We start from the raw sequence: 16,243 nt of genomic DNA, 5'->3' as shown, positions 1-16,243 counted from the left end.
GCTGAGTCCCAGATGCTCCAGCTTGGTGGTGAGTGTGGAGGGAATTATGGTGTTAAATGCAGAACTGTAGTCTATGAAGAGCATTTTAACATAATTCCCCCTTCTAGTGTCCAAGTGAGTGAGTGATGTGTGGAGGAGATGAGAGATGGCATCGTCTGTGGAACGATTTGGACGGTAAGCGAACTGTAGTGGGTCCAGTGTGTCTGGTAGTGAAGAAATTTATTTGTTTGTTTGTTTGTTTGTTTGTTTGTCAGAGTGTAAACTCACTCTCTGGGTAGTAATCACTTTTAAGGGAATAGGATTGTATTTATTCATTCGGTTTTCTTTTTGTACATGTATTCATGTTATTTATTTAAATGGTTAGAACCTGGTACCAAAATGTACATAACAGTCATAATAAAATTAATCAAGTTTACTCAGAAAGTTTACCATGTCCTCGTCACTCTGAAGCCTATTTTAATATTAAATAGCTATAGCAACATGTTGACCTTCGATTTATTGACATTGACGGAGAGGTAAGAGATCAACTGTGACAAGATATTTTTATTATTATAAATACCTAACACAGTAATAAGAATCATAGTTTCCACGTGATAAGGTTTGTTTGTTTTTTGTTAATTTTTGACCAACATATAATTGAAATGATTTTGAGGACCTTGGTGGATTAAGTCAAATTTTAATGGATTGTTAACATAACCGCACTCTTCATTCTTAAAAAGTTTATCAGAATTCAAACTTAGAGCTATTGTATTTACACACAGACAAGATGACATACGTGTAAACACTGCCAAAAACATAACCTCTGTGGCAGAGCCATTTCTGAGTCTGTGGCAGTCTCTGGATTGTGAGTCTTACCCTACAGCTGTGGGAATTATTCAGCAGTCTTAGAGCACGGTTCTTATTTGGAAAAGGGTGATGTGGGTACTATGGGTCTAGAACAAACGGAGAACTTTAAGTATAGTAATTAGTATTAGTGACTGAAAGAATGACATTGTGGTTTCACATGGTGGAAATGAGCTTCCTCAAAAGCTGGTGTTTGGGCTCTTGATGGTGAGAGAGAGTGAGGATTTTAGTCATCAACTTCTGTGGGCATCTGACTAGGATCCACCTCCACTGCAGACCGAGGACACATTGGAGAGATCATATCTCTCGACTGGTCTGAGAACGCTTCAGTGTCTCCCCCACATGAACTGGAGGAGGTGGCTAGGAAGAGGAAGGTGCATGTCAAAGTATAACCAAGTCACAATGTTGACAGAACTGCCAGTAGACCCATGAGAAGGGAGGTGTTTGGTTTTTTTTGCTTTAAAAAAAAAAAAAAAAAAAAAAAAAAAAAAAAAATATATATATATATATATATATATATATATATATAAAACACCCAGCACGCCCCTGGGGGGGTTTTTCCTTCAAGCTCGGGTCCTCTACCAGAGGCCTGGGAGCTTGAGGGTCCTGCAGTATCTTAGCTGTTCCCAGGACTGCGCTCTTCTGGACAGAGATCTCCGATGTTTTTCCCGGGATCTGCTGGAGCCACTCGCCTAGCTTGGGAGTCACCGCACCTAGTGCTCCGATTACCACGGGGACCACCGTTACCTTCACCCTCCACATCCTCTCGAGCTCTTCTCTGAGCCCTTGGTATTTCTCCAGCTTCTCGTGTTCCTTCTTCCTGATATTGCTGTCATTCGGAACCGCTACATCGATCACTACGGCCGTCTTCTTCTGTTTGTCTACCACCACTATGTCCGGTTGGTTAGCCACCACCATTTTGTCCGTCTGTATCTGGAAGTCCCACAGGATCTTAGCTCGGTCATTCTCCACCACCCTTGGGGGCATCTCCCATTTTGACCTCGGGACTTCTAGGTTATACTCGGCACAGATGTTCCTGTACACTATGCCGGCCACTTGGTTATGGCGTTCCATGTATGCCTTGCCTGCTAGCATCTTGCACCCTGCTGTTATGTGCTGGATTGTCTCTGGGGCATCTTTACACAGCCTGCACCTGGGGTCTTGCCTGGTGTGATAGACCCCAGCCTCTATGGATCTTGTACTCAGAGCTTGTTCTTGTGCTGCCATGATTAGTGCCTCTGTGCTGTCTTTCAGTCCAGCTTTGTCCAGCTTTGATTACCGACACTAACAAGCTGATCTACAATACGGCAGCAGTGATCAGTGAGATGCTTGGCTACAAGTTGAACAGCCACAAGGGGCAGTACCCTCCATGGAGAAGGAGGCTAGAGGGCAAGATCAAAGTAGCACGGAGGGAGGTTAGCCAACTAACGGAGTTGCAGAAAGGTGAGACAAATAAGGTGCCTAAGAAATACAGCAAGTTGTCCATACCTGAGGCCTTGGAAACTGCCAAGCAAAGACTCACAGCCTTGGCCAGCCGCTTGAGGAGGTACACCAGAGAGATAGAAGGCAGGAGAATAAACCAGCTGTTCTCCACAGAACCAGCAAAGGTGTACTCTCAGTGGCAAGGGAACAATAAGAGAACAGCACCACCAAGGCTGGAGACGGAGCAATACTGGAAGAGCATATGAGAGAAGGATGCAACCCATAACGGCAATGCTCAGTGGCTAGAGGATCTGAGGGCAGACCACAGCGACCTCCCTGAACAGGGTCCAGTAACCATCACAGTGGCAGATATCCAAGAAAGGGTCTCCAGTATGAAGAGTTGGACAGCACCAGGGCCCGACATGGTTCACGCCTACTGGCTGAAGAAGCTGACTGCACTCCACGAGCGTCTGGCAGCACAAATGAACCAGCTGCTAGTTAACGAGAGACACCCGGAATGGCTAACTGAAGGCCGGACGGTCCTGATCCCCAAGGACCCCAAGAAGGGACCGGTCCCCTCCAACTACCGACCAATAACCTGCCTCAGTACTACATGGAAGCTCCTGTCAGGCATCATATCGGCTAAGATGAACAGGCACATGGGTCAATACATGAGCGGGACACAGAAAGGAATTGGCAAGAATACCAGAGGCGCAAAACACCAGCTACTGGTAGACAGAACAATCAGCCGAGACTGCAAGACCAGACTGACCAACCTGTGCACTGCCTGGATTGATTACAAGAAGGCCTATGACTCAATGCCCCACAGCTGGATACTGGAATATATATATATATATATATATATATATATATATATATATATATATATATATATGTATTTAAATATATATCTGTGAAGGTTCTCAGTCATCCAGGTCATCGTAGTCAAAGGAGCTTGCAAAGAAAAGCGTCTGGACTTCTTTAAGTTGCTTGAAGACGTTTCACCTCTCATCCGAGAAGCTTCTTCAGTTCTAAGGTCAAATGGTGGAGAGTCCCAGATATAAACCTAGTGGGAGTGACCCCCCACAGAGGGACAAAAGGACCCCCTGATGATCCTCTAATCGCCTGAGCCAAGGTGGGAAACTGGGTGTGGGTCCCAATCAGCCAGAGTTTCGGGTGTGTTCATTGTGAAACCTGGCCCCACCTTATCATGTGAATTCCTGAGGTCAGATGGCCCAGGATGTGAGTGGGCGTTAAGGCGTCTGGGAAGGGATCTCAAAACTGGATTATAGATGGCAGAGAGTTGGTGTCGTAAACCCCGCCTCTGTTCAAAGATGGTCACTCACAGTGGACATAGATGCTTCTTTCACTCCTCTTTCAAACCATCTGTCCTCTCTGTCCAAAATGTGAACATTGGCATCCTCGAAAGAGTGACCTTTGACCTTTAGATGCAGATGGACTGCTGAGTCTTGTCCTGTGGAGGTGGCTCTTTGTCCAAACAGCCACTTCACAAGCGCATGGCACAACACAGAAGAGCCACCTCCACAGGACAAGACTCAGCAGTCCATCTGCATCTTAAGGACAAAGGTCACTCTTTCGAGGATGCCAATGTTCACATTTTGGACAGAGAGGACAGATGGTTTGAAAGAGGAGTGAAAGAAGCATCTATGTCCACTGTGAGCGACCATCTTTGAACAGAGGCGGGGCTTACGACACCAACTCTCTGCCATCTATAATCCAGTTTTGAGATCCTTCCCAGACGCCTTAACGCCCACTCACATCCTGGGCCATCTGACCTCAGGAATTCGCATGATAAGGTGGGGCCAGGTTTCACAATGAACTCACCCGAAACTCTGGCTGATTGGGACCCACACCCAGTTTCCCACCTTGGCTCAGGCGATTAGAGGATCATCAGGGGGTCCTTTTGTCCCTCTGTGGGGGGAAACTCCCACTAGGTTTATATCTGGGACTCTCCACCATTTGACCTTAGAACTGAAGAAGCTTCTCGGATGAGAGGTGAAACGTCTTCAAGCAACTTAAAGAAGTCCAGACGCTGTTCTTTGCAAGCTCCTTTGACTATATGTATATATATATATATATATATATATATATATATATATATATATATATATATATATATATGCTCTGGGCACCATCACCGCTCAGATCACAGGTCAGGTGATGTGTTTAAGTTTGTACCTAAACAAGGTTTTACAGTATTAATAAATGCCACACTATATGCATCTATTTTGAAGACATTTAATTCAGTTAACTTTATATAGCGCCAAATCACAAGAACAATCAAACAGGTATATATCCTATAATAGTAGAGCAAAATATAAAAGGTAACAACAGTGATTTTAGTGATGGACAGAAAAACACAACTTTATCGGTCACCTCCACAGATCCCGAACATTACAGTGTGGATCAGCCCAAGTTTAGAAAATAGATCTTTGGAATTGAACAGACTGTTTTTCCTTAAAGCGCAAAATATAAACAAATGAAGATTTTTGGATGTGTGTGTGTGGATTTTTTTTTCAATAAAGAAAATGTTTGTTTTTTTCCCTTAAAATATCTTACGGCTTTTTGTCTTTGTTACGGCAGGATATCCGGTTGTACCGGAAAACCGGCTTGTCACCATTCAAGAGAGATGGCTGCTTTCTTTATTACAATATATTAGCAACAAAGCTACAGCAAGTGATGTTTTCAAAGGGTAGAACTGTGCTTTTGAGACCAGTAGTGGCACAGTTTAGTGGTGTAAAGTAATATAAACGTAAATGTTGCGTCGCAATTTCTGCGAGTTTTGCTGTGAGCCACCTGTATGCCGGCTAGCGAGTAGCTGCAAAGCCGAGACGTCGCTCAGCTTGTCTTCCAGCCCTGCTGCGGTCTGTTAATGGTACACCGGATCTCGAAACAGATCCGAACCGCGTGTTTTGTTTTAGCCGAAGTTAGTAAATCAGGTAACCCCGGGCCTAAATGCCAGAACAAGGCCCCAGGATGAATGGGTTTTCTATCGGCGAGCTGTGCTGGCTGTTCTGCTGTCCACCCTGTCCGAGTCGCATCGCGGCCAAACTAGCTTTCCTTCCACCGGAGCCCACGTATTCCATGCACACCGACGCTAACGGGGTGACTAGCTTACATTTAACCGAACGGGCAGACTGGCAATACTCCCAGCGAGAGCTCGATGCAGTGGAAGTGTTCACCACTAGAAGCAGCCGGGGTAACCGGGTAGCATGCATGTTTGTGCGTTGCGCTCCGAACAGTCGCTACACGCTGCTGTTTTCCCACGGTAACGCTGTGGACCTGGGGCAGATGTGCAGTTTTTACATCGGCCTGGGCTCCAGGATAAACTGCAACGTGTTCTCCTACGACTATTCAGGCTACGGAGTCAGCACCGGCAAGCCTTCAGAGAAGAACCTGTATGCGGACATCGAGGCGGCCTGGCAGATGCTGAGGAACAAGTGAGTATAACACATGGGTGTTGTGGATCAGACAATGCCTACAAGTGTGTGCTGAGATAACGCCCACTACACAAATGCTTTGGGCTCAAATTGTGGTCATAAATATTTTGTACTTGTAAATCAGACTGCATAGCTGTGAACTGAGTTTTGTAACCTTGTAAACCAAAATGTCTGAAAATTTTATGTGCATGTTATCCACAGATCCACAGATGAGAATTTTTTGTGTGTGTTAAGAAAAAGATTTGTTTGTAAAAATATTTACACAAGTTACTTTTTTTTGCTGTGTGTAACTTTCAACTTGCAGTATAAATTTTGACCCGATTTTTCTTCCTTTCAGCTGACTGGTCAGTGTCATGTCAATCACAAATTTAGCTATCCAATCAGAGAACAAATGGGTTTGGCGGTGGGAGGGACTCTTTACTGAGGTTCAGGTCCTGGAAGGGCAAAGGTGCCAGCGTTTTCCTTCATCACCACAAAGGAAAACATTCTGTGCGTGTCTGAGTTCGGTGAACTTTTTGTCACAGGTGTACGTGCAGGGACCTCCAGTCTTTTCAACGGCTCTGTGGACCTCGGGGAGGAAAGCACTTTTGTGGAAATGACACACTCTTCGCTAGTCGGGATAGTTACAAAGCTTTCTTAGTTATGATCAAGTGATTCATGTTTTTACTTAAAAACGTGAACATAATACAACACACACTGTCATAGAGGATATAAAATCAGAGATACGTTTTGAAACGACGAGGGGCAGGTGCATCTAGTACACGTAGAGCAGCCACAAGAAAACAACATAAAAGCTAGCGCAGCAGCCAGCACAACACACATTGTGGATTCTTTGCTCTTAGTTAGCTGTGAGCGCAGCGAATGCCACGTCTGATGTGAAAGGGCCTTTATCCTGTGCAGTGTGACTGACAGCAATGGTCCCGGGTCAGCCCTGACTTTATGTGAAAGTAATAATGGTAATTCTGACTGTCAGAGATTTACAGTTAACAAACGGTCAGGTGAATAAACAACACTGAGACACTTGATACTGATAACGTGAAACTCAGACAGAGAGTCACACCGTACTGCAGTATTTGTTTATTTTTATAGGTTACATCGTCAATATGCAAATATAATCACATTTCCTGTTACGCAGGTCCTGATGCTGTCTGTGTGTAAGCTGTGTGTGTGTGTGTGTCACAAAGTGTATGTGCTACAAGTCAATTTCTAAGAATAACATAATGCAAGTCAACTTCTGCGGATGTGTATTTCTGTACAGGTCTCTTGCGGTAAATGTCACAGGGTCACAGGGTCAGCTTCCTGTTTCAACAGAAAACTGTGTCTGGTGAAATATGTGAACATAAGTATAACATAACATTTGAAGCATAATCAAATAAAACATTAAAAACTCCCTGACACTGACCATTGGTTTACCACAACTTTATCCTTTCAACAGCTACTGAAAGTTAAGGGACCTAGCTTATATGAGCCTTGTGGGATGTTTATATAGAGATCCTCCAGCTTCAAACTGTATTGCCCTTCCAGGACCTGAAGCTCAGTAAAGCCCCCTCTGACAGCCCAACCCATCTGTTCTCCAGTTAAATTTGTGAAAAGAAGAAAATTCAGGTCAAAAATCATACTTGCAATTTGAAGCTCACACACAGCCAGGGAACTTGAGCGCAGCTTTACACGTAGTTTTTTGCTTTGCATCTGTAACCGGACCAGAACAAAAACAAATTTGTAACTTGTCTAAATATTTTTCACACACACACAAATTCTCATCTATAGATGCACAAACATAAAATTTTCAGATATTTTGGTTTACATGGGTACAAAACTAACAACTACACAGTCTGATTTACAAGTACAAAATATTTATGACAACAATTTGAGCTCATAAAATGCGGCTAAAGTGAAACAGAGAAGTTGCTGGAAGATTACATGGCACAAAATTAATCTTTGCCAGTGGCTGTTAAAAACTGCATTTCCTATGCTGTGTAGGTGCTAATAAAGCTTCCTGCCCCCAGTACATGCTCGGGGCTAAAGAAAGGTTTGGCAGGTGGAACCATTGGAAATGTGACTCACCTGTTTTCTGCTCATCTGCCTCTGGTTTCCTGCTTATCATGGTTTCTATAAATACAGTACAGTATGTTACCTGCACAGGTTTTCTTTCATGGATAATTTTAATTAGGGCTGATTATTGTCACTGATTTCTAGAATCGATTCGATTTCGATTCACAAGGTCCCGAATCGATTTGATCCACGATTCGATTCGATTTGAATCGGGTAAATTTTGCCTGATCACGTATCAGTACATTTCCATATTTTTATTTCTACAAAAAGAAAACTGACACTTGTGAGACTTTATCAAAGGTGTGAGCATCACAGCAGAGGCCTTTGTGTCGAAGTCACTGAAGATAAAACACAGAAAAACGTGAAGGTGACTTTCCTGGCCTGGAATTTTATAGCAGATGACCTTAAAAATATTCTGCAGTAGATCAAAAACGAAAGAAAACCATTAATCAACATATGAACATTACCTGATGCTGCTGACGTGAAGCAGAGCAAAGTTAGAGGTTTTATTTGAGACACAGCCTTTTGCAATTTTGCATAATTTTAAAAAGTTACAATTTGTTCAGTATTGAACAGCAGAAATGAGGCTTTCTTTTTGGAAGTAAGTAGAAGGGAAACAAACAGTGTCCGACAGCGCTGTAAACAGCAGTAGACTTGTGCGTAACAAGCAAGCGAATAATGCAGAAAACAGCTTTTTAGACGGGAAACTGTTCTTGAAGAGAGAGAGAGAGAGCTGTGCATGAAGTGTGGTGGAAGCAAAACAGCAAAAGTCAGAGTGAGTTCATGACGATGTTTATGTGAAGCGAAGTTTGGATCTTCTTTTGCATCTGGTTCAGTCAATATTGTTTGGAGAGAGATAAAACCTGCAGCTTCAGAATCTAAGGCAAAAAGGACGTAAACACAAAGCGCCGACCCGCCGAAACATCAGAATCAGCGAGCTGTCGGCTTTCAGCCCCGAGCGTGTCCGTGCCGTCGGTGAGAAAACAAACATCTCACTGATTCTGATCCGTCGGCGGGTCGGCGCTTTGTGTTTACGTCTTTGAGCAGAATCCGTGTTCCTGCTCTCATTTACTGTTTTAGCTGTTTGGTGGTTGTTGAAATTTTGAGATTCTGGCGTTTCGGGAAAAATAAATTTATATTTAAAAATAGATTCAGGATTTTAAAGAATCGATATCAAGTTATCCAAGCCAGAATCGATTTTAATCGATAAATCGATAATCAAAACCCGCCCCTAATTTTAATGCCCAACATGATACATACAGAAGGGAAATCGCAAAGAGCCTCTGTGCCCTACTTTAGAAGCAGATGCATTTAAAAATCACTGACATTCAAAAGGATCCAAGCTGAATTTTATTGAAATCTTGTTCAGTGTGATGTGGACTTTGTTTACTGTGCCTTCATACATAACGTTTTGAATTATTCAGGATTCATGGACATGCGCGTTATCACAGAAATGTGGCCACCATGCTCATTTATTTGATGCTTCAAAAACTTTTTTGTGTGTTTGGTAAAATTTCTTGAGTTCAATTTGAAATAAGCTGACACTTTGAAGCAACTTTGTTCATTCTTGCTCATTTTGTGTGTTAATAAATGTCAGGGGCGGTCATTTTTATGTAGAGCTCTTCATGCACCACCATCCCGACTTATTCGGTCCAGCTTTGCTTATCCAGCTCACTGCTGGTTAAGCAACTTGACGATCCACCACTCTCTGGAGGGTCAACATCCTTCTTATTTTAAGCGATGCTGGTCGCTATGCTGTGTTGGAAGACGTTCGCCCAGTGATGCTGCTGCTTTCTCTTGGTCTGCAGACTCATGCAGACCGAGCTGGTAGCTCAAACGTTTTCCTCATAACTGACCAGAGACTTTGCCTCCAAGATGACTTTGTGTTTTAGAGCAGTGGTTCCCAAACTTATTTTGCTGGGCCCCCCCTTTGTTTTACAAGAAAAATGTTCGCCCCCCCTTCTCGCGCACGCACGCGCACAAACACATCCTCCAATCACACGTGCCCATATTTTGCTCCATTGCTGTTTATTTCACACCTCAAATATTTAGTAAACAATTAAGCAAATACAAGTAAACAGCAATAAATTACAGGTAATAAAATAAACTACTAACTCGTTTACGCTGCGTCCGCACCTACACGGGTGTCAAAGGTATGCGCCTTAATTCATGTCACGCTGTGGCCACGTTATTGTTTACATGAGATGAACTGCAGAATGATAGAGACAAAATACTGTTAACCTGACTGTCTGCAGGTTTTACACGCAGTTACTGTCCCTCTGTTTACAAAGGCAGAGGCGTCACGGTGTCATTATTTTATGTGTTGTTGTTGTTTCCTGTGTAATAATGTTCAACATTGCATCAATACATATTTCAAAAAAATGCCTCTCTGTGCAAAATGGGTTCAAAAACATAAACAGCTGTGGGATCCTGTTTGTCCCTGATTTAAACAGCCCAGCGCTGCTCCTGATGCAGGGGAAACCAACCCTGCAGGGAGACCTACCTCAGCACCTGTGCAGGTGAAGCCAAAGGGCAGATTTGCTTCAGCAGATTTTCTAGTCTTTGTCTTAGAATGAAGTTGGTTTGGAAACATATTCAGCGACGCTTCATCTCCTGCTTTGCGTTTCTGTGGGCGCCCCGTGCTAGCAGTGTCCAAGCGTTCTGTTTTTTCCCCCCTTTTCATTCCGCGCCCTCCCTCCAATGCCTCTGTGCCCCCCCCCCCCCCCCAGGGGGCGGGCCCCCCACTTCGGGAAGGTCTTCTCACGTGGAATGTATTTGGTCCTAAATCATGGATTAATGTCCAACAGGTCAGTGTGGATGGTCTGCATGTTTATTGTTGAGATCATCTACAACATCCTACTACTGCATACTAAAATATAGTGTTAATGAAGAAGGCTGTCAAGGCTTCATGGCCTGAGCTGCAGCACACAGTTTCACACACTATGTGTAACACTTTATGGTGCTGCTGTAAATGGTGGAAGCAAGTAGTAGCACTTGAACCTTTTGTTTGGACTCGTTTTCATACTTTGAGTCTAAACCATCTCCAATGAACAGATTGTTTTTCTTTCTTTTTTTAAACTCTCCAGCTCCTCGTCGATAGCTTATATAGCTTATGCCTCATATGTCCGTCTTCATGCTGTCTCTGCCTGCAGGACTAGACTCATAATTGAGTTCTTTACTTTTTAACAGTAACTGATAAAAGATATTAGATAACTTAATGGTGGTAGGATGGTGTTGCTGATTAATGTTGGTCAAAGTTAAAGGCAGGGGCTTACCTATCAAGACAATTTTTACCTAATTTTCCCATTGATGCATTAAATTATTATTGCCATTGTGCTTTGACTCAAAAAGTAATGAGATCTACAAAGCCATAGTTTCATCTCAGACCTCTTGCAATAGAAATGTGTCCAGGTGTGCACGTGCAGGTTCATGGCTGGACTTCTTTCCATTTGGGTGTGTGTGTGTGTGTGTGTGTGTGTGTGTGTGTGTGTGTGTGTGTGTGTGTGTGTGTGTGTGTGCTGCATTTATAATACTTGTGTGTACATATGAGACTTTCTCGCCTTGTGAACGCCGTGTACCATGCTGGTTATGTTTGCAGGTACGTGTGAAATTATGCAGTGTAAAACAGACAGAAAGGTATTTGTCATTTTATGTAGTTAATTTAATGAGTTACTGCGTTGACATAAACAATTAATGTATAATCTGCAATTCAAAGCATGTGCTTCAGCACTTGAGCTTGGAGCTGGGTCGTGTTTTTCACATTCTTGAGGTATGTCGAGCTCATGTACAGCAAGAGGAAATATACATTTTACATTAACCTAAAGTAGTTATAACTTTCCAGTGTTATTATGAGAATTCAGTGGATTAAGTATTTAATTATGGGAAAACTGCCAATCATGATTTTCCAACACTTGAAATCAAACAGTGATTTGTCGTATTTCTGATGATGAAACAAGAGAATCATAAACCACTTACATTAATTAATTATCACAAAAATTAGGCAGCTAATCCATTTATCAACATCCAATTCCAGACTAATGTTTTTGCGTTTGTGTCTCTTCATATTTAATGCTTACACTTGTTTCATATACTTAATCAGCACATAAGTGAAAATTGCTGCATGTCAAGAAACAGCAGACTTCATCAAACATCAGTGCTTTCATGACCTGCAGTGCAACATGGACATCAAAGAAAACAGTTACTGCGTTTATTGTAAACTACTAAATAACATTAGGATTAAAACTACTACAAACTAAAAGAAACATTTTTATTAATCAGTGAAATGATTTGCTCTTCTCTTATTTTCGCTCAGCCTGAAGCTGGTTTTATAGTTGAGCGGAGAGAGTGTGTCCGCTGTCTGCTGCAGGGACTACCCGTCTGCCTCAGATGGAGACAGTATACAAGAGTAAGAGTGTATGTGTTGCAGCCACTCCTGCTCGTGCTGTTGGTGGCAACAGAGCATGACATTACAACATACAAAGAGCTGAAGTGAAATTGAGTGTGAAAAGTGTCATTGGACACTTCACAGTTCTCCGGTTCATGGTAAACTGCGCTATCCCTCCTGACTCTATTCCACCTGTCAACCAATCAGCATTCAGCAGCTGCATATGCCGTGCGCGTCCCATTTGCAGTCAGGATCTCATCTCACATGGGTGGAAACCCTTCTCCTCTCTGTCCGACCGAAACGTGTATGCAGATGGACACGTTTGCAGGGCTATAAATCCTACGTAAGAGTCCTTACTGGTGTGTAGTGTAACAAAGAACAACATAGAATTGGAATGAGCAGATTGGCCCAGTAGATCGGCCTGCTGTCATAATACAGTGGGGCAAAAAAGTATTTAGTCAGCCACCGATTGTGCAAGTTCCCCCACCTAAAATGATGACAGAGGTCAGTAATTTGCACCAGAGGTACACTTCAACTGTGAGAGACAGAATGTGAAAAAAAAATCCATGAATCCACATGGTAGGATTTGTAAAGAATTTATTCGTAAATCAGGGTGGAAAATAAGTATTTGGTCACCTCAAACAAGGAAAATCTCTGCTACCTGAAGACTCATGTGAGAGAAAATCCGCTCACACAGATATTAGAGCCAAATACTGTCAATAAGGCCTCTGCAATGTTCTGAAGACAGTTAACCTTGTCAGGTAGTGACGTCCAGCAGGTGACAATGCAGCTCCATGAACACGCACAGCTGTGGATTCCAGCTGCTTCGATGTTGCATTAACTGGCATTAACTCAGCCAGTTAATGCGAGACAAATGCAGCTGCTCATTAAAGATTTCTGGTTTGTTCAGAAAAGAAAACATTGGTCCAAACACCTGAAAGTCCCAAAGACGCCTTGTGTCTCGAGTCTACGGATGTATCTGTGTATCTCCGTGGTGCTGATGCTGTGCTGACAGCTGCTGAAGCTTTTGAAGTGTCAGAATGTGGAAAGCTAACAACGTTCCTCTCACCGGTAGGCGAAGTTATTTTTAGCCAATTACAAGTTGAATCTGGTAGTTGGGGTTGTTAGCTAAGATACCGTCATTAAGAAGAGGCACAACTAATGTGTCTATGTGAGCTGATTTGCGATGTGCACTGGTGGTGCGCCATTTATTTTTTTTAATGCACCTTCTCAGATTAATTCACTGTGTGTCGTGCTCAGAGCTGGACTGGGACAGAAAATCGAGCATTTAGACTAGAGACCGGCCCCCCAGGTATTAAAGCCATAAAGCCTTTGAATGGAAACAGATGCTGCTGTGACAGTGATGTACAGTCTTGTTGGTATATGTGTGATTTCTATACATTTTACGTCAGATAAAAACTTTGGTTGTAAGATTCAGATAATTATTTAATAACAGCGAGACATTTTAAATGAGAATAAGAAAGTACAGTATATCTTTGTGCCCCCCTCTCCCTGTTAATGCCCTACCTGGGTCCCTGGCAACACTTTGCTAGACCCGCCCCTGCACAGTTACCAGCTGTCAGCTACATAGAAAAGGATCCTGGTGTTATTTGTGTCTCAGAAACAGTTCATAACTTCAACTCATCCATGTCACCTAAAAGGTAAACCTGTTTCTCCATCACCTGTTCAGCTCTGATGATTCAGTAAGGACATCTCCTGGTTTCATCTTCATGTTTCCCTCTCACCACATATCCAAACCAACATCATGACCAGCAGCTTTACAGCTGTGGCTCCAGCAAACATCAGCTGATACTAGAAATTAATATTAAATAAATTCTAACAACAGCTGATCAAGCTTAAACGTGCTGCTGTTGTTTAGCGCGACATCCGCTGGTTTCCTCTTTCTGGCGCAAAGTGGGCGATAAACAAACAAGAGAGACGATCAGCTGATCATTGATCAGTTTCATGATTGAAGTAGAAACATGAGAGAGGGAGGGGGGAGAATGAGAGAAGAAGAGGCAGCTGTGCAGCGTAATGACAGAATAACTCCAGCTTTGTGTCTTTTTCCATTCTAGCTGAAGTTCGGGACAAACTGCGTCTCTTCTCAGCTCAATACGAAACGCGTAATAATTTCTCTGAATACGGGACGGTTGGCAACTCTAATAACTAACCTTATGAATAAAATAAATTTTACTATTAGTAAATTCATAGCAACAGCTGTATAGAAACTCCGTCCTGCTAGCTAGTAGCAGTACGAGTTATTGTAACTGACTGTAAAAAGTCAGCACAATGAAAATAAACTCCAGCTAAACTTGGTTTATATCTGACCCAGATGGACTGCAGGTCATAACTTCTTACCTGAAGTTCAGTTCACCTGACGCTCGGACCAGCGGCCGCCTCGGGTCTCTCCTCCTCCTGCCTCCGATCTCCCTCATCCACCTGCTGGCCTCCACCACTTGTTAATTTTACTGAATCTGAGGAAGCTCCGCGATGCCACCACCAAACATCTAGTTATTTTTACACACCGGCCAGCATCTGGCCAGTCCAACGCCTTTCATTGTTTATACCGTTACAAAAAACAAATAAAAAAAATCATTGGGCCACCGAGCAAATGCCCGGTATGCCCGATGGCCAGTCCAGCTATGGCCGTGCCATCAGTTAAGCCCACGTGCCCAGAGTTGCCGACCCCTGATTTAGAGTAAGGATCAGAAAATATTTTATTCAAATATCAGATCAGCTTAACAATGGAAAGTTAAATGTCTGTCTCCTTCATGTTGAATTACATCATAGGCTTGAGGGGGATCATTACGTAAATAAACAAATCAATAATGAACACGTCTGAGGTTAATGTGCCATTTGACACATAGTATTAATGCCACTTAATGAAAACGGAGAGCATCTAATCACATCTAGCATTTAAATGAAACATTTTATCATTCCCCAACGCTTCCAGGAGTAGCCTGCATGAGCATAAAACTGCATTAATCATCAGACTGCCTTAGGGAACCTAAGCACCTGAGGAGCAGCTGTATGTTTATTCAATATCTTTTTAATCAGATGTTGAGGAAAATCATTAGGTGCATGGGCCTTAACACTGGAATTTAATTAAAGTGGTCTTTTACTTGGCCTCTAGGGACTTGGGTTGTTTTGTGCAGCAGTAAGATTTTGAAGATAACCATTTGCTTTAAAAAAAGATCAGTTGCCTTGGCACGCTAATAATTGCTAAATGGTGTTATTGTTCTTTTTCTTTGATGTTACATGTCCGCTCACTGGACTTTAAAAATTCAGTTCCTTGTGTTGAATAAACAGCAGCATGTCCCTGCAACTCTCGCTTTTCACTTATGTTGACTTGAAATAATTAAAGAAATAACAGAGTAGCTCTTAAAACTCAACGTAAATTACACACGAACAACATTAAGCTACTCACGCAGAGAAGAACGGCTGCTGCTGCATCATCATCCTCATCATTTCTGCTACACTGGCAGGGCTAGGGGCCAGGACTCTCCTCTTCGGGTTTTTGGGGGATGTTGCTAACTCCGGGTCGATAACAGGCACCACACCCGCAGTAGATGTGCACGGTGTGAGGTCTCGCAGCAAGCTATCAAATACGGTGCATTTCTCGGCTTTTAAAAAAAACGCTATGCGTCGCCAGGTGTTTCATCGAATTCGAGGTGTTACCTCCTTTGACAGCATCACAGTATCAGCTTAAAGCACTTGTTGCTGCTGAGTTTGCATCTTTTGCTGTGAAGTACAGCCAGACTTTTCACCGCTTCGCCTTGGGCATTTTTAATCTGTAGCTCTGCTCTAAAAGAACGTACGTACCTGGGCCCACCTACTACGCTTGCAAAGGTAAAATGGGGGAGCGACCGTGGCTCAGGGGGTTGGGAAGCGTATCTGTAACCGGAAGGTCGCCGGGCTCTCTGTCCTGGTCGTTGTGTCCTTGGGCAAGACACTTCACCCACCACCTACTGGTGTTGGCCAGAGGAGCCGATGGCGCGATATGGCAGCCTGGCTTCTGTCAGTCTGCCCCAGGGCAGCTGTGGCTACAACTGTAGCTGCCTCCACCAGTGTGTGAATGTGA

At 43.1% G+C, this 16,243-nt stretch overlaps 1 protein-coding gene across 2 annotated transcripts in view; it reads left to right on the top strand.

The window, feature by feature from the left end:
* Positions 1-4,876: 4,876 nt before the first annotated feature.
* Positions 4,877-16,243, top strand: part of abhd17c (abhydrolase domain containing 17C, depalmitoylase) — a 33,928-nt gene continuing 22,561 nt past the window's right edge. Inside the window, exons 1-2 of one of the 2 annotated variants that reach the window (XM_086296464.1) lie at positions 4,877-5,554; positions 5,645-5,726. In XM_086296464.1, the coding sequence (XP_086152590.1) occupies positions 5,242-5,554; positions 5,645-5,726 (395 nt within the window). In that variant the 5' untranslated portion in view covers positions 4,877-5,241. Of the gene's footprint in view, positions 5,727-16,243 lie in introns of both variants that reach the window. The other variant, XM_086296457.1, reaches the window with a different exon arrangement.

Source organism: Aulonocara sp. 'chitande type north' Nkhata Bay, linkage group LG1 (assembly GCF_057382095.1).
Source record: "Aulonocara sp. 'chitande type north' Nkhata Bay isolate Kocher_YH1m ecotype deep benthic linkage group LG1, A_spYH_male_GT1.1, whole genome shotgun sequence".
Classification (NCBI taxonomy): domain Eukaryota; kingdom Metazoa; phylum Chordata; class Actinopteri; order Cichliformes; family Cichlidae; genus Aulonocara; species Aulonocara sp. 'chitande type north' Nkhata Bay.
This window is presented reverse-complemented; position numbering and strand designations above follow the sequence as displayed.